This window comes from Bubalus bubalis, chromosome 19, assembly GCF_019923935.1.
Source record: "Bubalus bubalis isolate 160015118507 breed Murrah chromosome 19, NDDB_SH_1, whole genome shotgun sequence".
Taxonomy (NCBI): Eukaryota; Metazoa; Chordata; class Mammalia; order Artiodactyla; family Bovidae; genus Bubalus; species Bubalus bubalis.
In genome coordinates this window covers 2,074,892-2,098,722 of record NC_059175.1, presented here as the reverse complement: position 1 = coordinate 2,098,722, position 23,831 = coordinate 2,074,892, and the positions used below count along the sequence as shown (strand labels likewise).

Genomic DNA, 23,831 nt, shown 5'->3' with positions numbered 1-23,831 from the left:
CAAGCTGGAATCAAGATTGCCAGGAGAAATATCAATAACCTCAGACATGCAGATGACACCACCCTTATGGCAGAAAGTGAAGAGGAACTCAAAAGCTTCTTGATGAAAGTGAAAGTGGAGAGTGAAAAAGTTGGCTTAAAGCTCAACATTCAGAAATACGAAGATCATGGCATCCGGTCCCACCACTTCATGGGAAATAGATGGGGAAACAGTGGAAACAGTGTCAGACTTTATTTTTTGGGGCTCCAAAATCACTGCAGATGGTGACTGTAGCCATGAAATTAAAAGACGCTTACTCCTTGGAAGGAAAGTTATGACCAACCTAGATAGCATATTCAAAAGCAGAGACATTACTTTGCCAACAAAAGTCCGTCTAGTCAAGGCTATGGTTTTTCCTGTGGTCATGTATGGATGTGAGAGTTGGACTGTGAAGAAGGCTGAGCACCGAAGAATTGATGCTTGTGAACTGTGGTGTTGGAGAAGACTCTTGAGAGTCCCTTGGACTGCAAGGAGATCCAACCAGTCCATTCTGAAGGAGATCAGCCCTGGGATTTTTTGGAAGGAGTGATGCTAAAGCTGAAACTCCAGTACTTTGGCCACCTCATGCGAAGAGTTGACTCATTGGAAAAGACTCTGATGCTGGGAGGGATTGGGGGCAGGAGGAGAAGGGGAGGACAGAGGATGAGATGGCTGGATGGCATCACTGACTTGATGGATGTGAGTTTGAGTGAACTCCGGGAGTTGGTGATGGACAGGGAGGCTTGGCGTGCTGCGATTCATGGGGTCGCAAAGAGTCGGACACGACTGAGTGACTGATCTGATCTGATGGGGCTTCCCAGGTGGATCAGACTGTAAAGAATCCACCTGCAATGTGGGATGCCTGGGTTTGATCCCTGGGTCAGGAAGATTCCCTGGAGGAGGAAATGGCAACCCACTCCAGTATTCTTGCCAAGAAAAATACCATGGCCAGAGGAGCCTGGTGGGCTACAGTCCATGGAGTTGTAAACAGTCAGACACGACAGAGCACGCATGCAGGTGCTTGCCAATTTGTATGTGTGTGTATGTGTGCATGCTTGTGTGCAATATGTGTACATATGTACAAGCATATTGTGTGCATGTGTATATGTGTTCCTGTGCATGTGTGTATATTAAGTATGTGTGTGCATGCACATATGTGTGTATTAAATATGTGTATGCTTATATATGTGTATGCTTATATATTGGAGAAGGCAATGACACCCCACTCCAGTACTCCTGCCTGGAAAATCCCATGGACAGAGGAGCCTGGTAGGCTGCAGTCCGTGGGGTCGCTAGGAGTCGGACACGACCGAGCGACTTCACTTTCACTTTTCACTTTCATGCATTGGAGAAGGAAATGGCAACCCACTTCAGTGTTCTTGCCTGGAGAATCCCAGAGACAGAGGAGCCTTGTGGGGTGCCGTCTATGGGGTCGCACAGAGTCGGACACGACTGAAGCGACTTAGCAGCAGCAGCAGCAGCAGCATGCTTATATATGATTCCCGAGACCTCATGTGGTAAAGAATCCACCTGCAATGCAGGAGACCCTGGTTTGATTCCTGGGTGGGGAAGATCTGCTGGAGAAGGGATAGGCTACCCACTCCAGTATTCTTGGGCTGCCCTTGCGGCTCAGCTGCTAAAGAATCTGCCTGCAATGCGGGAGACCTGGGTTCGATCCCTGGGTTGGGAAAATCCCCTGGAGAAGGGAAAGGCTACCCACTCCAGTATTACTGCCTGAATGTGAATATGTATGTGTACATGTGTATGCACATGTGTGTTTGTGCATATGTGTGTATGTATATGCATGTGTTTATGTATATTTGCATAAGAATGTGGATCTGTCCTGGCACATAGTAGATGCTTGATGAATGTAAATGCTCTCCTATATTGCTGCCCTTCTGTTCTTTCTGTGCAGCAGTGAGCGACTTCATAGAAGAGGATACAGACAATTTCTAAATCTCCCCCATACACGTCACGCAACAATCTCAGGCTTTCTAATTCTTGGTTCTGTAATACCACCATCACCAGCAAAAATAACAGTTCCCTTTCTAAGTCACTTCCAACATGTTCCAGTTATTATGGCTGCATTACAAATCTTCTCAAAACATAGGGGTATAAAGCAACCATTTAATGTGTTCATGTATTTTGTGGATGGGGAATTCCTAGAGGGTACAGGAGGGCTGGGTGATGTCTGAGGCCTCAGCTGGGGGACTTGAAGTCTAGGGGCTGGAGTCGTCTGCAGGCTCCTTCACACACACATTTGGGAGGTGCTGTCCGTTGGCCGAGAACTGAGTTGGGCTGTCAATTGGAACACCTAAGTGTGGCCTCTTGGCTTCTTCACCAACAAGAGTGTCAAGAGACAGCGTCCAGTGAAACCTGCCCCACTGTTTACCTTGGGAATCACAGTGTCACTTCCAGCACATTCTGTTGGCAAGGCAGTTACAATCTCTGCCAGATTGAAGGGGAGTGGACAAAGAAGCACCCTCCTGACGGATGTGTGTTCATGGCAGGCTCAGGGCAGAGCGCGCAGGATGGGATGTGCGTTGCTGCACCATCCTGCGAAAACGCAGTCTGCCACCTTGTGGCAGGCAGCTTAGATGATCGCTTAGTCCTCAAAAACCACTGAGGGACTGACCATACATATCTCCATTCTAGAGATGGACCAACTGAGGCTCAGAGAGGCCAAGTACTTGCCTTGGGCAGTATATTTAACATCTCTGAACCCCAATGACCACCCTCCCCTCTATAAAAAGGGTAGGACGAGCTCTACCTGAATATGACTGTGAGCCTGCGGTGCTTATTACCTTCTGGGGTTGTTGGAAGGTTCAAGTCAGGCAAGCAGTTTTGTGATCTCTAACCCTCTGTGCCAACTCAGAGCACCTGTCTTTATCAGTGGAACATCATTGTTTCCTTCCTTCCACGTACAATCATCTGCCCCACACAAACCCCACAGCCAGCCAGGGAGCAGGGTTTCCACCCACATACCCTCAAGAGAGAGGCATGTCAAAGCATTTTGGCAAGAGTTTGCTTCGATGCAGCAGAAGGATATACCAGCCCCTGTATGTTCCCATCTTCCAAGGGGAGAGTACTTTGGGAAGAAGGCTAGTTTGCTTATAAAGTCCAAATGTGTAACTCTTAATACCTCTAGTCAGTTACAAGAATGTAGCCCTTTAGCTGTGCTTTTAAAAGGCTGTCTGTTGTACTGAGGGTCTCTCCCCCAAAGGAAAAAGAAGGACCAGCATTTTTGCACTAGGTCACAGGCAGGAATCTTTTGGCTCCTGCGTGGGCCAGGACCATCTTGGAAAATCACCCCTCGGGATTCATTCTGGGCCATGTCCTTCACAGCCAATGGTGCATCTGCAAGGTCTGAGGCCTTTAGACGCCCCCTTGGCTATGGTGCCCATTAAACAGACGATTTACTCTCCTGTTAATAGGATTCGATTACGAAAAGGGGTGGGGGAAGGGAGCTCACTGCTGGGGAGAGTTTAGGGGCCTGAGCACTGCTCTCGTTTTACGGCCCAATAGGCTGGTTGTCTCATAGCAACAGAGGCAGAAGTGAGGAGGGGCTAGAACTCTTTCAGTTGGCAGGGCTGAGCTGTGCCCACCTCCCCAGGAGCTCTAAAATATCAAGTGGTGGGTGTCTGTACAACAGAGGTGAGCTTTTAGGTCTTAGAGCAGCACCAGGCTCAGAAGAGAGAGCCCTGGCTCTGTAATCTGGCAGGACCAGCTTTGACTCTGGCTCCTGCACTTGGGGACTCCCCAGGTGGCTCAGTGCTGAAGAATCCATCTGCCAATGCAAGAGACCTGGGTTCTGTCCCTGAGTCGGGGAGGTCCCCTGGAATAGGAAATGGCAGCCCACTCCAGTATTCTTGCCTGGAGAATCCCATGGATAGAGGAGCCTGGCGGGCTACCTTCCACGGGGTTGCAAAGAGTCAGATACGACTGAGCACTCACATGCATGTGTGCACACATGCAGCCTGCACTTAGAGCAGCTAACCGTGGATGAGTAATTTAAGGCCTTGAACTTCAGATTCAGTGTCTTCAACTGACCATTGAGTAAAGTGAGGGGCAGAGATGCTAGGATCATGCCAACAACCACTTTAAGGATGAAAGAGTAGAGAGAAGTATGTTTCTGCCTTCAAAGGTTATTGCTCACTTGTCTCTTCTATTGATGGGAACAAATCTCTGCCCATGTGTCCAAACTGTACAGTTTGACCACCGGGAGGTCACCGGGCCAAGCAGGCTCTTCTTAGACCTGGCCGGCTGGAAACAGCCATGAAGCTCTCACTGCTCCCGGCTTCTCCTTGGTTGGTCTTTAAAAGGTGAGTTTCTCTTTTCCTGCCCCAAATCTCCACCATTTCTAACTCTCATCACTACTCTGTACAAAGTAAGGTTTAAAAATCCCAAGAGGCTCAGAGAGGCATCGTGACCTGCCTGGGGTCACACAGTACACAGTTGCCAAAGGCTGAGGGTTTTGGCTGCTGGGCGGGTTGGAAATGCCAGCCCCTCCCGCTGCCCCACCCCTTAGAGCTTCCACTCCTCCTCCCTCCCTTCCGTTGGCAAAAAGAAACTCATTTCCCATCCCAGACTTCTCTGCCAGCCCAGAGAGATTAAGTGAAGAAGAAATGTCTCCAAATATACCGAGATGGTCTTTCCTGGCTTCTCAGATTTGCTGTCTGTGGTTTGAAACCTGTTGCCCAGTAGATTCTGGGAATTGCAGGGCAGGGGCCTGGATAACAGCTGCCAGCCCCTGGGCTGGGTACCTGCCCTCTCGAGTTTGTGTCCTGGGGCTGTGTGCTCAGACTTGACCATGTTTGGGCATGGAGGCTCGTCTCAGACGAGAACCAAAGGCCGCTTCCCCAGAGACGGGCTGGGAGCCCAAACTTCCTGCTGCAGCTCAGGCAGCCTCTTTTGGGTGGGGGCTGGGGACCAGGCAGAAAAGGGTCTGCCGAAGACTCGCAGGGCACCCAGGAGACTGTGAGTACTGAGGTCAAGGACACTGGGGAAGTGGTTTCTCCAGAGACTGGGGCTAGAGCGGAGACCTTCGCTGAGGGGCGCCGGCAGTGGGAACTCCCTGCCTCGACGGGCTGGCCATCACGACTCGGGGCTCCAGAGGAGTTGGTGTTAAGTCCCACAGGACTAGAACTGCCGGACCCGTGGTCTGGCGGCCTGCGGGGGGCTGGAGGTGGGAAGAGGGGTCCTTGGCCCCGTCACTGAGTGGCTCAGTGCCCTGGCCCTGGTCTCAGCCTGCAGAGCAGCCAGAGGGCAGCAGCCTGGAGATCAGGACCAGCCCTGGCACTTGTCACCAGGGGAGGGGTGGGGCAGAAACAGGCCCAGCAAGAGCACTGGGGACTTCTGATGCAAACCTCAGGGTTTCTTTCTTAATAGTAACAGTTAATATTTATCAGGGGCTTGCGTTGGGCCAGACGATGTGCTGTTTGGTACATCATTTGATCTTTATCAGAACTCTTGAAAGGGTGCATTATCACGCTTATTTTACAGTCACAGGTTGCTAGGTGACAAAGCCAGGATTTGATCCCATGCCTGATGATCTCAGAACACCCCTGTCCCTCACTCCATTAGACCCTTAAACACTGTCTTCTATGCCCTGAAAAGGATGTCAACCCAAATATTGCATTACTGAGGACCCCCCCAAATCCTGCCTTGCTTGGCCTTTCTTCACCTTTCCTCAATCCACCCCAGACCTCCAGTGACATTTCCAAATGGAGAGCTATATCTCAAAAGTCCAGAGATATTTAGCAGTTCTCAACTGAGGAGTTCTTCTTCGAGTCTAACTGAAATCCCCCATTTTACAGCTGCAACCCATTTCTCCCTGTGCAGACCTCAGGGGGTCTCAGCGGTTCCCAGCCTTCCTCCTGCCTAAAGGTTCTCACTACGGATGTTGAAACTTAGGACTATATCTGTATTCATATCCTTACCCTACTCTTTTATCCTGTGTGGTCTTAGGAGGATTTATCAAAACTCTGCTAGCCCCCTCCCTTGGGCTGGGTGACAGTCTCACTAGAGCTTTGCAGACAGGAGGGATCTGAGCAAGTGGCCGGGTCCAGACTGCTTTATCTCCTTTCCTCCTGAGTGCCCAGACGTGATACACTGGGAGTGCCCAGGGAAGGGGATGTTATGATGTGGCAGATGGGCCTCCCCGGTCTCAAGGATGCTCTGACTCTCCCAGGGAGGGACTGGTTCTATTGTGGGCACTCAGCCTAGGTCCTCCCTCCGAGGCATGATCCCGTGTTGACCCTAGAGCCTTGTGTTCCACAGCCCCAGGGGTAGGGCCAGGCACCAACCATCCCAGACAGTCCTGGGAAGGAAGGCTGTGTAGGATTTTTGCCCATCCCTAGGTGGCTGTATTCTTTAGCCTGCAAACACATGTGTGGGCTTGTTAGACTGGCCCTAGGTAAATCATGATGTGGGCTGTCCCATTTCCCACAAGATGGAAGGACAGAAGGACAAAAGTAATAGGAAAAAGAGTTGAATAGCATGTCTCTCATTGTCAAGAGAAGATTTTTTCCTTTGTGACTCTGTAGTGTCTCTGTTGGAATGTAGGGAAACCACACTTCTCTGTGCCCCAAATGTGGGAGAAAAAGTCATCATTGGGTATCATCCCTATTAATCACCGTGGAGGGCATGACAGGGCTGTAACCTTGGTATCTGATCCTGAAGTCTCCTTTTTAGGACAGTGGGGGTCTGGGGACACCGGAGTGGGGAAGAAGCAGGGTGGAGATCTCTGACTGGACACTTGAAGCAACTTAACAGAAGAGAAGTTGAGTAGAAAATAAGACACTTTGTTGAAAATCCCTTTGAATTAATAATGCCTATCTTGGGAATACTCATTCATTCATAAAAATAATGTTTATTACCTTAGGGACCTGGCAGGGAAAATAAAGTCCTTCCTGATAGCACGCTAACAATTCTTCTAATTCAGAGGTTACAGAGAAAGGCCCCATGACCCTGTTATCTTTGGTAGAAATGTTACCTTAAGCAACAAACAAAAAGCAACAACAAAGGGATTTACTGAAGGCTATAGCGGCAACTCTGGAGAAGGCAATGGCACCCCACTCCAGTACTCTTGCCTGGAAAATCCCATGGACGGAGGGGCCTGGCAGGCTGCAGTCCATGGGGTCGCAAAGAGTTGGACATGACTGAGCGACTTCACTTTCACTTTTCACTTTCATGCATTGGAGAAGGAAATGGCAACCTACTCCAGTACTTTTGCCTGGAAATCCCATGGATGGAGGAGGCTGGTAGGCTGCAGTCCATGGGGTTGTGAAGAGTCGGGACACAACTGAGCGGCTTCACTTTCACTTTTTACTTTCATGCATTGGAGAAGGAAATGGCAACCCACTCCAGTATTCTTGCCTAGAGAATCCGAGGGACAGGGGAGCCTGGTGGGCTGCCGTCTATGGGGTCTCACAGAGTCGGACACGACTGAAGCAACTTAGCAGCAGCAGCAGCATGGAGCAACTCACTGACTGCACGGAAAATTCATACCAGGACGGAAGCCGGGACGCTCTGGCTCCAGGAGGCGCCCGGGGACAAGAGTGACTCTCCTGGCGGGGGGTCAGGGAGGAGGGGCTCTGCTTGCTCTGGGAGAGGCAGGTCCAGGGAGAAGGATGAAGGGCTTCAGGCCCAAGAGGCAGGGAGGCAGGAAGCCACCCGTCACTTGCACCATTCTGCTTGGGCTCAGCGGGGCTCAGGTCCCCAGGTAAGAGAGCAGCTGCTGAGGCCACGTGATGCCACCTGCCCTCGCGGAAAGCAGGGAGGCAGCTGTTTCAGGATCCCCACGGCTGAAACCCCTCCTGTCGCCCCGATGTCTTGGCTGCCCTCCGGCGGACCTGCTGCCCCTTCTCTGCATGCTTCCCCTGCCCACAGCCCTGTTGTGGGAGTGGTTTTTTATTTAAGTTAGTTAAGTTTTGACTGCTGGGTCATTGTTGCTGTATGAGGCCTTTCTCTGGTTGTGGCGTCGGGGGGTTACTCTCTGGTTGCAGCGCACAGGCTTCTCATTGCGACGGCTTCTCTCCTGGAGCACAGGCTCTAAGCTCATGGGCTTCAGGAGTTGCAGCACGTGGGCTGAGTAGTTGTGGCTCACGGGCTTAGCTGTTCCACGGCATGTGGAATCTTCCCGGACCAGGGATCGAACCCGTGTCCCCTGCATTGGCAGGCGGATTCTTATCCAGTGCGCCACCAGGGGTGTCCTGTGAGACTGTTTCGGCTCCAGGAGTCTCTGAGACAAGTGTCCTAGGAGGACGTGCACAGATATTCCCCCTCTGCTGCTTACAGTATTAGTTTATCTCCTGTATTAGTTTCCTATCGCTGCTGTAACGAATTAGCACAAACTCGGTGGCCCCCGTAGAAATCTACGCATACACAGTTCTGGAAGGCAGAAGTTCAAAATCAGCAGCATGCTGGCAAGGCTCAGTCAAGGTGTCGGCAGGGCTGCGCTCCTCCAGAGGCTGCAGAGGACAATGCTTGGTTCCCTGCCTCTTCCAGCTTCCGGGAGCTGCCAAACCCCTGGATGACCGCATCACTCCAGCTTCATCCGCCCTGGTCATAGCCCTCTGTCTTTTCTGTCTCATCTCCTTCCGCCTCCTTCTTGCAAAGACCCTTGTGGTTACCTTTAGGTCTATGTGGATAATCCAGGATAATCTCGCCATCTTAAGAGGCTTAATTTAAAGTCTTTGCCATGTAAAGTATCAGTCACAGATCCTGGGGCTGAGAACATGTGCATCTTGAGGGCCATTACTGAGCCTGTCACACATTGGGTGACCTTGCGCAAGTCACTTTATCTCTCTGAGCCACAGGCCCTTCATCTGTAGAATGGGGATGATAATATTTGCCTCTCAGAGCTGGTGGAAGGCTTAAATGGGGCCAGAAAGCCCTCTGAGTTTTCCAAGCTCTGCATTGAAGATAGAGACGATGTTGGTAGTTGATCACCCTCTCCCCTCGCCCATCACTTGTGCTGATTCCATGTCCGTTTGCCTCTCTGATCCTAGAAACGTCTGCTGTCCCCAGTGGCCATGGGAAAGAAGCTGGTGATGGCCCAGAGGCGGGGAGAGACTCGGGCCCTCTGCCTGGGGGTGGCCATGGTCGTGGGCGCCGTCATCACCTACTACATCTTAGGCACAACGGTGCTGCCCCTCTATCAGAAAAGGTACCGGACTCCCCGGCCTGCTCCCACCCTCCAGTCTAAGGGGTCTGGCATCTGTCGCTGTGTTGTATATCTCGAGTGACAAGGAGCTCACCACTTCAACTATACACACCATTTCATTTGAGGGCCTTTCTGATAAGTAGGGGGCTTTCCAGGTGGCACCCGTGAAAGAGCCCGCCTGCCAATGCAGGAGACAGGGGTTCAATCCCTGGGTCAGGAAGATCCCTTGGATGAGGGCACGCAACCCACTCCAGTGTTCTTGCCTGGAGAATCCTGTGGACAGAGGAACCTGGCGAGCTATGGTCTATAGTGTTGCAAAGAGTTGGACAAGGCTGAAGCGACTTAGCGTGCACTGATAAGTAGGAAGTGTCTACATTGAGCTAAATCTGTTCCCCTGGAGCTCTGCTCTGGAATCTCAGAGAATGTCCCATGCCTTTGTTTTCTGACATGTCAACCACGTGAGCTTTTAAAGGAAAGACTGGGAAGTTCCTGATCCGTGCTCTAATGAGAAGGAATACGCTCAGTTTTCTCAGCCTGATCTTAGGACAAATCTCATACCCTTGCCTCTGGGCATGTTCCAGCGGCCGACAGCCCCCTTCTGTCTGGCAATGTGTCTCCGGCCTGATAGATGGAGGTGAGGCACGATTCATTTGCTGGTGTGTGGCTGAGCCCATCAGCCTCTCCTGGGTCTGCTCCTGCCTCACTTTTTACGGTGCTGGAGCCTTTCCGGGCTGGAATCCTAGCGAGTGAGGCACTGCTCAGAGTGGCCATGTGCCTCCAAGACATTTCCTCCGGGTTCAGCGCCACCCCTACTATCTTCCCCACCTGGGCACAAATCAAGCTCCTCCTCCATCTACTCTTTTTAAGGGAAGGGGCACAGATTCTGAAACCATCCAGACCTGGCTTCAGGGACTGTGAGCCCTTAGCAAAGTCACTTGACCTCTCTGAGCTTCTCTTCCACCCTCTGCAAGATGAAGATGGTGTGGACAAGGGGTCTGAGGTCTGGCTGCAGACCAGAGTCACTGCGAAGAATGTTGAAAACACATCAACCCATCTTAGAAATTCTGATTCACTTGTTCTGGGGTGTGGCTTGGATGTGAGGATTTTTAAATATAACCAGGGTTTGGGGTGAGCAGTGGGGGCCAGGCCAGTTTATGTAGATATTGTCCAAGAGGCCAAAAAACTGATATTCTGATTTTATGATTGCTCCCCAGGACCCAGGGACTCTGGGGTCACGCTCCCTTAGTGCTGGTTGCTAATGGCAGATGGGTCTTGGTCCTGAGTCTCTCTAAATGGGTTTGTGCTGGGCGCTCTGTGACATCAGGGTTCTGAGATTGTTTGTGTGTGCATGGTCTCCCCAGCGTGTGGACCCAGGAATCCACGTGTCACCTGATTGAGACCAACATCAGGGACCAGGAGGAGCTGGAGGGCAAGAGGGTGCCCCAGTACCCATGCCTGTGGGTCAACGTGTCATCCGTGGGCCGCTGGGCTGTGCTGTACCACACGGAGGACACTCGGGACCAGAACCACCAGGTACTGACTGGGTGGGGAGTGAGGACACGTCCTTTTAACCCTGGCAGGTGTGTGCTTGTCCCCAGCTGGCTCCCGAATCCCACTCTGGAGGAGAGCAAAGACTGGAAAAAGATAAACCCAGCTGACCAGGGGCCACAGCTGTTCTGAGGCCCAGCCAGTCTTAGCACTTCAGACCCACCACTGACTGGCTGTGTGACGGGGGCTTGGCCCTGCCAAGCCTCAGTTTTTGTTAATTGAAAATTGAAGTGCTGCTATGAAGTCAAGGACTGTGTATAATGTGCCAATCTTGATGTTGGCTGGATAGCAGGCACTCAGAGGAAGCAGCTGGTAGTGTTCTTATTTCATTCTATAACGTGGGTCAGATGAGAAGCCAGACCCAGAGCTGATCTCACATACAGGAACCCCTGTGACTCCCTGACTCCCCACTATAGGAGGCCAGAGGCCCAGATTTGGAGCAACGTTTAGAGGTCAACACTTGGAAAGTTTTCCTATCACTGCCTCTCAATGCCCCCCTCACACCTCCAAATCTACCCCTGCAGTCCTTTCTGTAGGAAACACAAGTTGACTCATTTTCATTCATTCGTTCGTTCAACCATCACTTCCTGTGTTAGGGGTTGGGTTCAAGAGAAGAGAGCTCATACACGAAATAATACCTAGTAGAGAGGGCCAGTGCCATAGAGAACAGTGAGGTGAGGGTGTCAGAAAGGCACTGGTGTTAAAAATCAGGCAGGTACTGGTTACACAGAAATGCAGAGGCGGGCACATGTGTCAAGGGGACACAGAGAGCAAGGTATGGGGAAAGAAGGTGGGGAGATACAGGATTCCAACCCACAAAGAGACAATGCTACAGGGCGGGGTATAGCGAGAAAGAGCTTCAGAAGCAGCTTAGGGTCTATTCCCAAAGGCCCTCCACACCGCCAACGTGTGCAATTAAAATGGGTTTTTTGGGGGTAGTTTTTCTTTTTTTGTTGTTGTTTTTTGAGAGAAGCAAAACTTTAATGAAGAATGCTACATGTTATTGAAGGTATTTAGTTCTCATATTAAAAAAATATTACTTAAAACATTTTACTAAAATTTTTTTTTGCTCACAAAACAGTCTTCAGAGATGTCTGAGAGAAATAGCATGCACAACACAGTTGGAGAGAAGGAGAGGAGGTTTAATTCCAGCATAAGACACTGACACCACACAGGTAGGGAAGCGACCATTTCATAGAGAACGGGATTGGATGTTTCTATTCAATCAGGATTTTTATTTTTTTTTTTTAGCTTTAAGAGTTCAACCAAAGGAAGGAGATTGGGAAGAAAAGATGGGGGAAGGGCTAAGCTCATTCACAATCACCATTTTACAAAACACCACACTGCTTCAACCACACGAGACATGGAGGTTGGCTGTAGCTGGGCAACCCAGCAAATGCCAAGGATGCAGGGTTGATGTAATAGGCACACAGTTTTAAAGAGACTGGTTCTGTCAGGCTGGTCTCTCATCGACCTGAGCCGGGAAGACATGAAGCTCCTTCACATTTTCATCAAAGGCCAGAGCTTTGCTGGGAACTAAGTTCACTCCAAATAATGCTCCTGGCACTGGCTTTAACAGGAAGTAAAGTTATTTGCAACTCCTAATAGAATTCACCATTTCCTAGGGGAAGTTCTACTGATTACCAGGGAGTTAAATTCATGCAAACCATAAAGAAAGGAAATACTAATTATATTCTGGCGCTGTACAAGCTGTGTGCCTGTTTTCTGCCAAGCACTACCAAACTGTGGAATTAAAATGTGATCAGGGAAGCTGGGGCTCCTCACCTCTGGGTGTTAGGTCCTCCTGGGGGTCTTAACAAAACCAGGGTCCTACACCAGACCCACTGAAGCAGAATCTCTGGGCTTTCCAGGTCATTCTAAGTTTCCTTGGGAATTACTGCTGTGAGCAACTGGAGTCTTTAAAAGGTGTGGAGTGCTGGTGGCTTGATCGGAGTGAGATGGAGGAGTGTGGGGGTCAGTTACTAGGGAGGGAGGTGGGGCCACCGCAGCTGGGACACAGCTGGGACGAGGACGGATGCTGACAGTCAGAACTTGGCAGCTGATGGGGTGGTAACGGGCAGGGTGCCTGGGGGGGTGGTGGGCTCGTGAACAGGCCTGGGGGCTCCTGCTGAGGTGGGTCTGGGCAGGCAAGGGGCCTGGCTGCCTGTCGTCACTAGCATGGCTCAGCCACACCCGATGCAGCTAGGGCCTCCGCACCCGCCTGAATCAGCTCCTCCCAGGACCCCTGCCTCTTCTTTGGCATCCAGGGTCCCTGATTTATCCCCAGGATCAAGAAGCACATTTTCAAAGACAAACAGAAGTGGTCACTGGTGCGGTGGGAGTTGGGAACAGGCTGGTTTGCAGGCTACCAGCTCGGAGGAGCTCGAGGTCAGACCTTCCCCCGAATGGGCTCCCAGCAGCCTGAGGCCTGCGTGCTGGGTTCGGAAGGACAGCACGGCCAGCACCACATGTTCAGTCTTTTCTCCCAGAGCACCCAGGCGCCCTCAGGAGTGGTGCTGAGGGCAGCCTGCTGCACTGCTGTGACGGGGGAAGGGGACTTCACGGCTTTGCCAAACAGCAGGGTGGTGTACCAGCTGCTCTTCCCACCTCTGTTCAGCTCTGTGGTGCCAGGACCTGGTGCTTCAGGATGGCTGGGTGTCTTCTGGAGTGGCATGTGCAAGGCTGTCTCCCTCCACCTCTATTCTGAGGAAGGAGGTCACTAGCTCACTCTTGGTTTATCTCATGAGACTTAGCCTGAGAGGTTCTAAGCTCCTTTTCATGGTCTGCGCTGAGGACAGTGACACCATGGGGCTTGGGAGAGAGGCTGGATCATTTAAGATCCTTTAGACAACTGGCGCTAATGGTAAAGAACCCACCTGCCAATGCAGGAGATGCAGGTTCGATCCCTGAGTCAGGAAGATCCCCTGGAGGAGGGCATGGCAACCCACTCCATCCTAACTCAATTGGCTAGGTTAACCAAGGTCACAGTCAGAGCCAGTGGGGAGACTCGGGCCAGGCCCTTTCAGCTCAGGATTCGGGATCCACTTGCTGCTAGGACCCTGGGCTTCTCTGGTGGCTCAGATGGTAAAGAATCTGCTTGCAATGCAGGAGACCCGGGTTCCATCCCTGGGTTAAGAATATCTCCTGGGGAAGAAAATGCCTACTCACTCCAATATTCTTGCCTGGAGAATCCCATGGACAGAGAAGCCTGGTGAGCTACAGTCCATGGGGTCGCAAGGAGTTGGACACGACTGAGCAACTAGTGCAAGGCTAGGACCTTAGAGTCCCCAACAAATCTGAATGCCAGACTCCTCGGGAGACAGCGGCCCCCCAGCCTCGGCTGCTCCCTGGCTGGCTGGGGCTGTGGACCTGCATCTGGACACAGCTCCGCCCTCTCTCCAGGCGGTCAGAGCTGCAGTGTACCATCACCTCTGCTGCTGGACTGAGTGCTGTCAGGGCAGGCGGCCTTGGGGCAGGACCTCACTCACATCCAGGGAAGAGCCCGGGCCTGGGGAGGAGCTGGCCCAACACTGTCTCTCATTTTGACTCATTTGACATGATCGTATAGGGCAGTGGTCCTCAAACCAGTGCCTGAAGGAGTCCCCAGGTTGCTGAGCCCCCTCCTCAGAGATTCAGAGTGAGCAGGGAGCTTGCGCTTATGGCCAGCCCTCCAGGTGGTCTGCTGCGTGGGCTGCAGGGGCCCATCCTTGCCGAGCATGTGCTGGAGGCTCGCGTAAGCTGCGTGCAGACCTCCCAGGATGGGAGACAGAGAAAGCCAGGGTCTCTCCTTTCTGCCTTCTCTGCAGAGCTTTCCAGCTGGACCTCATCTTTCCAGGCCGCAAGGTTCCTAATCACAGTGATCAGTGTCAGAATTAAACATATACTGGGCTCTGTCTGCACAAAGCTCTTTTAAATGCATTCTCTTTTTCCTTTGATTCCCAGTGTCAAATACCAGCTGGATAACATCTTGGGTTTTGCTCACACAGAGTTAGATCTCATAAGTTTTCAATTCAAATTTTCACCAATATTTTAAAATTGTGAGAGTCCACATTAAAATCTGGTATTTTGGCTTCTCTTACTATTTTGGAGGCCTGGCTACAGTAGGTCTTCTGGATGGCACAGCATCCGTTGTCCAGATGGAGTGATGACTGCCAGCCTGGGTGTGTCTGGCTCTCTCCATCACCCCAGGCCCCACCACGCCCTGACAATTCTCCCTGGCACCAAGGCAAGTGTCAACTGGCCCCTGTCATCTTATTCCCTCACTGCTTCCCTTGTGGATGTTACCTGTGTGAGCTTTGTAGGCAATTGAGTGTATGACCTCTGCCCTGAATCCAAATATAGAGCCCACTCAGCCTATATCTCCCATTGGTCTTCTTAGACAGATAAGTTTGAAGTTCTTTAGTAAACTCCTTTGAAAAAGGTACTGCTATTAACCCACTTACGTGATGAAGACATCAAGGCTCAGCGTGTGTGTTAGTATCTCAGTCATGACAACTCTTTGTCACCCCATGGACTGTAGGCTGCCAGATTCCTCTGTCCATGGAATTCACCAGGCAAGGATACTGGAGTGGGTTGCCATTCCCTTCTCCAGGGGATCTTCCTGATCCAGGGATCGAACCTAGGTCTCCTGCATTACAAGCAGATTCTTTACCATCTGATCCACCAGGGAAGCCCTGTTAAGCAATTAGCCTGAGGTTCCTCAGTGGCTCAGCTGTAAAGAATCTTCCTGCAATGCAGGAGACACAGGTTCGATTCCTGGGGTGGGACGATCCCCTGGAGGAGCAAATGGCAACCCATTCCAGTATTCTTGCCTGGAGAATCCCGTGGATAGGGGAGGCTGGAGGGCTACAGTCCATGCAGTAACACAGAGTTGGACATGACTGAGCGACTGAGCACTGCAAGTGATGGGAGCAGAGCCAGGGCTCCAGCTGGGGTCCCTGCCTCCCAGGGTGCAGTGTGTATCCTGACAGCTCCCAGGCCACTGCCCTCCCAACCAATACCACGTAGGCAGCCCCTCAAACCATGCAGTGTGCAGCCTGCCAAGCTTTGGACAGTCTTGAGTCCACCCAGGCGCTCGAATCCAAAGCTGGTGTTTTCCTTCATTCCACACCAGGCCCTGAGAAACAGGGATTTCAACCCCATGCGTGCTCTCGATTCTCCCTACAGTGCTCCTACATCCCAAGCAGCCTGGACAACTACCAAGTGGCCCGGGCCGACGTGGAGAAGGTCAGAGCCAGGTTCCATGAGCACCAGGATTTCTTCTGCTTCTCCACGACTCGGGAGAATGAGACCAGCGTCCTGTACCGGCGCCTCTATGGGCCCCAGAGCCTCCTCTTCTCTCTCTTCTGGCCCACCTTTCTGCTGACTGGTGGCCTGCTCATCATCATCATGGTGAAGATCAACCAGTCCCTGTCCATCCTGGCGGCCCAGAGGTAGATCCACGCACGCCCATCTTCCTCTTAGGCCGCTCCCGCTCGTGTCCCATGCCCCCTCTTCTGCCTTCGCCCCCTCCCCCTCCACTGCACGGATGGTCTTTGGGAAATCCCTTAGTTAAGTCATTTCCTGCTCAAGACTGTTCAATGGCTCCTCAGGACCCAGGAGAACTGAAGGTCAACCCGTGATGGTTCTCCATCCCGGACCCCACTCAGTCCATCCATCTGAGTCAGTCCATCCCTGACTCAAATCTGTTTTCTGCTGTTCTGCTGTCCACTGGACTGATGCCAATGATTCTCACTTCTGTGCCTGCTGGGCCCTCCCAGGAAGTGCTCCCCGACAAGCCTCCATTCCTTCTTGGAATTCCAAAGTGAAAATAGCAGCAGCCCCATAGACACAGCACATTCATCAGTGGGACATCGCTTGTTTTCAGCATTCTCAGATCCGTATACATTCTTATACCAATATTAACAAATACAGGTACAAACTTCCGGTCTTGAAGTCATGGGGATATAACTGCAACATGCTGACAATAATTAGTAATACTTTGCTGCATATTTGAAAGTTGCTAAGAGAGTAGATCTTAAAAGCTCTCATCATAAGAAAAAAAACTGTCACTGTGTGTGGAGATGGGTGTTAACTAGAAACTTTTGTGGTGATGATTTTTTAATACATACAGATATTAAATATTTTTGTTACACACTTGAACACTAATATAATCTTATATATTGATGATACCTGAAAAAAACAAATATATACACAATATATAGGCTATAAGGAAATGATACTAACATACATAAAAAACATTAGTAGTGGGATTTATTAGTTGTAATTTTCTTCCTTTTATTTTTTGTACTTTTCTAAATTTTCAACAATAGAAAGGCTTGGTTTCACTGTGTTTATTTTTAATCAGAACAGTACCAACAGATGTAATTTTGGAAAAATGTTTGAAGGGTGAGCTCCCCATCACCAAGCAGATGGAAGTGACCTAGTGGACAGGTTGAACTCAAATCAGACACAGGCTTTTTAAAAAATATTTATTTTTAATTGGCGGATAATTGTTTTTCAGTGTTGTGTTGGTTTCTGCCATACAGCACCATGAATCGGCCATAGGTACACCTAAGACACAGACTTTTGAGAACACACAAGGTTAAGAATCCTGGACAGAGGGAAAGTCAACACAGAGATGGGGATTCATGGTTTTCAGTGTAGATTAATACAAGGTACCTGGGCCTGCCCCAGTGGTTCAGTGGTTCAGCAAGTGGTGAAGCAATGTCAAAGCAGGAGACACAGTTCTGATCCCTGGTATGTGAAGATGCCTTATGCGCTGGGCAACTGAACCTGTTCACCACAACCACTGAGGCCACCTTCTAGAGCCCACAAGCCAGAACCACTGAGCCCAGGTGCTAGAGCCGGAGCTCACAACCAGAGAAGCCACTGCGACGAGAAGCCCACGCGCAGCGCCGGAGAGTAGCCTCCACCCGTTACACCCAAAGACGTCCACGCACAGAGATGAAGACCCAGTGCAGCCAAAAAAAAAAAAAAAAATACAAGGCACTGACCCTGCAGGGAAAGCAGTCTCAGTCTTTCGGAGGGATAACTGGGGGAAGCTGTCGTAGATCCACTACCACTCCCAAAACTTGTCCTAGAGCAGTCCTTCTCAAAGTGTGGTCCCTGGACCAGCATTCCTGGAGGCTTGTGAGAAAGGCACACTCCAGGCCCTCCGCCCAGCCCCTCCAACCTGGAGACCACGAGGCGGTGGGTGGGGAGAGGTTGGTGGGGTCCCGAGGAGCTGGGCAGTACTCCGTGTTTTAACAGTGACTGCAGGGGACTCTGCGTGTGCTTGAGCATGAGAGCCACAGGTGTAGAGAAACACAGTCCTGCCCGGGACTTTGGGGAAGGAATCAATGCCTTTTTCAGGTCAAGTCCTCAGCTGGGCTTGAAGTTAGGCTGGTGTCTCTGAAGGTTCCTGGAGCTGATTCCAGGTGCAGCCCTGGGAGTGAATCCTGCCTCCACTTCCAGCAGACTGCATCTCTCTCATTCTCCGATGTGTCGTCTATAAAAGAGAGAATGTCCCTTTTGGGTGGTTGGGAGAGCTGAATGAGGGTTTGACACATACTGGGCGGTCAAAATGGAAGCTGTTCTTAGTAACAATAAGAAGGAATGAATATTCAGAAACTTTCAGATGAAAGTATACCAAAAATAATGTTAACTAGCATTTTTTGCTGCTTATTTATTCCGTGCTGGGCACAGTGCTAAGACGTTTGCCTCATAAAAATTCAGTGAGCATTACTGAACACACCTCATGGATAAGGAGAAGCAGCATCGGACAGAGGTTATATACATGGACTGGCTTCAATACCCAACCGTATTACTCCCTAGCTGTGTGGCTTTGGACAAATAACCTTCCTGTGCCTCAATTTCCTCACTTGCAACATAGGAACTAATCATAATATTTCCCATTTGGGGGTTGTTAGTATTAAATGAGTTATTGTATAATGTTCCTAGAAGAGTGACTGACACATGGTGAGTGCTGTATATTATGAAAAACTGAGGCTCTAAGAGGTCATTGGCCAAGGTCAACCAGATAGTGAGTGAGGAACGGGACTTGAGCCCTGGGCTGTGTGATTCCAGAGCCTGGCCTGTGATTCTTTAGCTGACTCAGTCACCGGAAGCCCCAGGGTCCAGGTAAGGAACAGCGTTGCATCCTGGGATCCCCAAGGTGTTCTCATGCAAGTCAGGGATCAGGGATCCCTGATGCAGCTTCACACCCTCCAGGTTCTTACTAGAGACAATCCTTCCAAGGGGGAGTAACACCCCACTCCCTGGAGCTTCTTCCTTCTGGGCTCGGGGACATCTTAAGAGTCCCGTGAATCTAGCAAGTCTTGTTGGGATATTGTCTTATAGTTTGGTAAGATCTTTTCTTTGGGGGAAAATTAGGTAAAGGATCTATCTGTGTGTTTCTTTACAACTGCATGGGAATCTACAATTCCCCCCACATTGAAGTTTAATTTTTAAAAAAGAAAGAGTATCCCCATCATGAATCTCATTTATAGTGGTTTCTTTGCATATGGTTTTCATGCACCTGCGTTTGGGGCTGAAATACACCAAAATGCAGACTATTCCAACAGCCCCTACAGGGGGAAAGGCCACCACCCTCTAGCAAGAAGTACCTGGGGAGGCCCAGGCCTCACTGCCCCATGCATTATTGACAATGAACTTCCTCTGCTTAAGACAAATGCCTTCTTCCTGTCAATGGAGTTTGGCCTACTTCTATCAAGTCCTATACCTACCCGCTGGTCACGGAACTTCAAGCCCAACATGGGCATGAACTAATGGGGATTTAAGCATGATGGAGCTAGACACAGAGGAGAAATGTTTCTGGAACAAGGGCGGCCTGGGAGCAGACAGCCCTCATTAGTCCTTTAAAAAAATCACTCTGCTAATAAAGTCTAGTGCTGGCGCTGTTTTTGCCTCTTCTCTCCCGGGCCAGCGAGTCCCACCTGGAGAGGTGCGCCTGGATCGCTCGCCCAGAACTCGGATGGCGTGGTGGAGATCAGTGGCAAGAGGACAGGGAGGGGCAGAGATGAAGCAGACACAGTGCCTGCTCAAGGGGCTGACCATCCTGCTGCCCTTTCTCCCTCCTTTCCCACCATTATCAAGGGCTTCCTTCTCCACAGTGAAGAACCTGATCGATGCAAACTCAAAATAATGCAATGAAAACTATTACTCAAACGTCAATTTTTGTGACCTCCTGAAATAATGCTAGCCTCCCCCACCTCCATCAACAATTCACCTAAAATTCCTCCTAATTTCAAAACTCCTTGGGTGTGCAGATTGTAGGCTGCACTCACCCTCTTGCTAATTGGCAGCACAGGCTGGTGCATAAGAATAGCCAATGTCTTTTGCACTTAGAGGAATTTGAATTATATACTTGCAAAGATACTGTTTGATCATAGTGCAGCTATCTTATGCCTCATCAGGCACTGCCCTTTCGTACGTAGGGAAAAGAGACCAAAGCAAAATCAGAAAATTTGAAGAAATTCACCATGGTCTAGGGTAATGGTTCTTTAAAAAAAAATTTTTTTTTTTAATGTGGAGCATTTGTTAAGTATTTATTGAGTTTGTCACAATATATTTCTGTTTTTTAAAAAAATATTTTTGGAATTGATAGACTCCAAATGCTGCTTCTAGAGAGGAGGCAAGGTATTTGAAGACGTGCAATTCTATCTGTAATGTTAATATGAAGCAAATGTGAAAAAACGCTAACACATTAGTTTTGAGGGGTGCTTTCTGAGGAGCATATGGGTGTTTTATATTATTTGTTCTATTTTTCTGTGTTCAAATGCTTTCTCTAAAATAAAAGAGTGAATGGAAGCAAAAATATTTTTGGTTTTTTGGCCATGTGGCATGTGGGATCTTAGCTTCCCAACCAAGGATCGACCCCTCACCCCCTGCACTCGAAGGAGGAGTCTTAACCCCTGGACCACCAGGGAAGTCCCTAGGGTGATGGTTCTCAAAGTGGAGGCCTGCAAGGTCAGAATTATTTTCATAATAATATTTGCATACTGCCTGCTTTTTGCACTCTCAATCTCACCAACATGTGCGGAATTTGCCAGAGCTTATGTGTGTGACATGTGAAATCACAAAAGACTGAACACGGACCTGAGAAACCTGTTGTCTGTTAAGCCGAGCACTAAAGCAATTTGCAAAAAAGGAAAACAATGCACCCTTTCTCAATAATTTTTTGAAAATGTAACTATTTCTCATAAAATATAATCTTTTGTTAACCTGGAATGGGTTTATCATTGCTTTAAAATAAATTCATTTAAATGAAACCTTCCGAGTTTTCATTCCTAAAATGGTTCAGTTCAGTTCAGTTCAATTCAGTCGCTCAGTCGTGTCCAACTCTTTGTGACCCCATGAATTGCAGTACACTAGGCCTCTCTGTCCATCACCAACTCCCAGAGTTCACTCAGACTCACATCCATTGAGTCAGTGATGCCATCCAGCCATCTCATCCTCTGTCATCCCCTTCTCCTCCTGCCCCCAATCTCTTCCAGCATCAGAGTCTTTTCCAATGAGTCAACTCTTCGCATGAGGTGGCCAAAGTACTGGAGTTTCAGCTTTAGCATCACTCCTTCCAAAGAACACCCAGGACTGATCTTCAGAATGGACTGGTTGGATCTCCTTGCAGTCCAAGAGACTCTCAAGAGTCTTCTCCAACACCACAGTTCAAAAGCATCAATTCTTCGGCACTCAGCTTTCTTCGCAGTCTAACTCTCACATCCATACACGACCACTGGAAAAACCATAGCCTTGACTAGACAGACCTTTGTTGGCAAAGTACTGTCTCTGCTTTTGAATATGCTATCTAGGTTGGTCATAACTTTCCTTCCAAGGAGTAGTGTCTTTTAATTTCATGACCGCAATCACCATCTGCAGTGATTTTGGAGCCCCAAAATAAAGTCTGACACTGTTTCCACTGTTTTCCCATCTATTTCCCATGAAGTGATGGGACCAGATGCCATGATCTTCGTTTTCTGAATGTTGAGCTTTAAGCCAACTTTTTCACTCTCCTCTTTCACTTTCATCAAGAGGCTTTTTAGTTCCTCTTCACTTTTAACACTGGTTAATATAACCCATATAAACCAAATCTCTTCTGGAGTTCTAAGTGTGTTTTTAGACTGTAAAAGGATTCTGCAACTAGAAAGCTTTGGAGCTGCTGACCTCGCGTGTCTGGAGACAGTCGGGGTCCTCTTGCTCCTCCTCACTGTGCCCTGTGCGCGTCCATGGCCTCCTCTAAGCTTCATGTGATCCCTACTTGGAGCCAGGAGGGGAGCTTCCATTTCCCCATCTCTCCTGCCTCCAGGGTCTCTCTGCCACCAATGGATTTGCTCATGAATTATCTTCCTGTTCTTTAACCTTCATCATGTCGATTCAAAGACGGAATTTATCATCTCCCTAGATTTCCACAGCTCTCCCTTCCCACTCATATAAAGCACATGCTCATCAGACAACTTCCTTAAATGCTAAGGAGGATGGGGAAGAGATGTGTATAATCGTAGAACAATCAATTCCCGACTGGGTGTTGGACAAAGGTGGTGCTTCATCGCACAGTTTGTGCCTCCCTTCTCAGGTACAGAGACTTCAGCTTCCCATAATCTCCCTCATCCCACACCAACCGCCCTCAAGCTGCATGAACTAAAAACAGGGGCTTCTGTGGCCTCCACAGCTTTAAGACACGTTTTCTGTCTCCAGTCCCAGGGAGACTGTTGCCCTGAGCCTCCTCTGTCAGTTCTGGAGCCCTTGCTTTTTGACACTCCTTTGTTTTCTTATATCCAAACATAAACTCATTTTCTCTGAAGGTCAGTAGTTCTTTAAAGATCATCTAACTTTTCCCCACATTCTAGTCTGGTGCTTGAGCCCTCCCTATAATGTTTCTCTTTATCAACTTATGTCAACATCTTTTTTGACAAATACCTCATTGTATGGGGAGGCAGCTCCTTCTATTTCAGGATGTATTTAGCAAATTACTCCTTGGACTATAATCTGTCATCTGCAATAATAAAAGCTAATATTTGTTGAGCACCTGTAGGCTAGGATCCAGGCTAAGCTTTAATATGTATGGTTCATTTAACCCTAACAAGGTCCTTTAAGGCTGTTATTACTATCTCAACTTCATAGATGAGGCAATGGCAGTGCAGAGATTTAACTTCCTGAAGGTCAAAATTAGCTAACAGCAGAGCTGGAATTCAAACCTGAACAGTATTGTTTCAGACTCTACGCTCTAACCACTGTGCACCCTGCCCCTTGCTGTTGTTCAGTCACTAAGTCACGTCCGACTCTTTTCAACCCCAAGGACTGTGCCACACCAGGCTTCTCTGTCCCTCACCATCTCCTGGAGCTTGTTCAGACTCATGTTGGTTGAGTTGATGATGCCATCCAACCGTCTCATCCTCTGTCGTCCCCTTCACCTCCAGCCTTCAATCTTTCCCAGCATCAGGGTCTTTTCTAATGAGTCAGTTTTTCGCATCAGGTGGCCAAAGTATTGGAGCTACAGCTTCAGCATCAGTCATTCCAATGAGTATTCAGGTTTGATTTCCTTTAGGATTGACTGGTTTGAATTCCTTGCTGTCCAAGGGACTCTCAAGAGTCTTCTCCAGCACCACAGTTTGAAAGCATCAATTCTTCAGTGCTCAGCCTCATTTATGGTCCAACTCCAGCCTCGTTTATGGTCCAACTTTCCAGTATGACTACTGGAAAAACCATAGCTTTGACTAAAGGGACCTTTGTCAACAAAGTTATGTCTCTGCTTTTTAATATGCTGTCTAGCTTTGTCATAGCTTTTCTTCCAAGGAGCAAATGTCCTGCTTCTTAGTCTCTGCCTAATGTCAAAAATGGCAAATTCTTGACAGGACTGATAGCTTGTTGGGTGCCTCTGTATACCTTCCCACAGAGCCCAGGCTCTCAAATGGCTCCCTGGAGCCACATCTCTGAAGAGCTCACAGATGTGGAGTGACGCCCAAGCATAAACACCTGGAAAAGCCCTGAAAAGATTCAGATGGAGAGCTGCCGACATGGACAGGCGGATGGAGTTAGCTATGCTCTGCCTGATGCCGTGATAGCCCAGCCCACAGCCCATCAAACACCTGGCAGCAACCCA

At 49.5% G+C, this 23,831-nt stretch overlaps 2 protein-coding genes across 4 annotated transcripts in view; one reads left to right on the top strand and one right to left on the bottom strand.

Moving 5' to 3' along the window:
• The window catches only part of KCNIP1 (potassium voltage-gated channel interacting protein 1), a 403,203-nt gene that overhangs the window by 363,641 nt on the left and 15,731 nt on the right, over positions 1 to 23,831 (bottom strand). The window lies entirely within an intron of this gene.
• Positions 4,670 to 21,003, top strand: KCNMB1 (potassium calcium-activated channel subfamily M regulatory beta subunit 1). Its single transcript, XM_006075533.4, has 4 exons — positions 4,670 to 4,995; positions 9,030 to 9,187; positions 10,546 to 10,717; positions 15,899 to 21,003. Exons 2-4 carry the CDS (start codon positions 9,054 to 9,056, stop codon positions 16,166 to 16,168), a joined length of 576 nt encoding a protein of 191 aa, XP_006075595.2. The 5' UTR covers positions 4,670 to 4,995; positions 9,030 to 9,053; the 3' UTR covers positions 16,169 to 21,003.

Coding starts and splice junctions, on each gene's coding strand:
- KCNMB1 (XM_006075533.4), top strand. CDS start 9,054: ATGGGAAAGAAGCTGGTGATGGCCCAGAGGCGGGGAGAGACTCGGGCC. Junction 9,188..10,545: donor CTGCCCCTCTATCAGAAAAG/GTACCGGACTCC, acceptor TGGTCTCCCCAG/CGTGTGGACCCAGGAATCCA. Junction 10,718..15,898: donor CTCGGGACCAGAACCACCAG/GTACTGACTGGG, acceptor TTCTCCCTACAG/TGCTCCTACATCCCAAGCAG.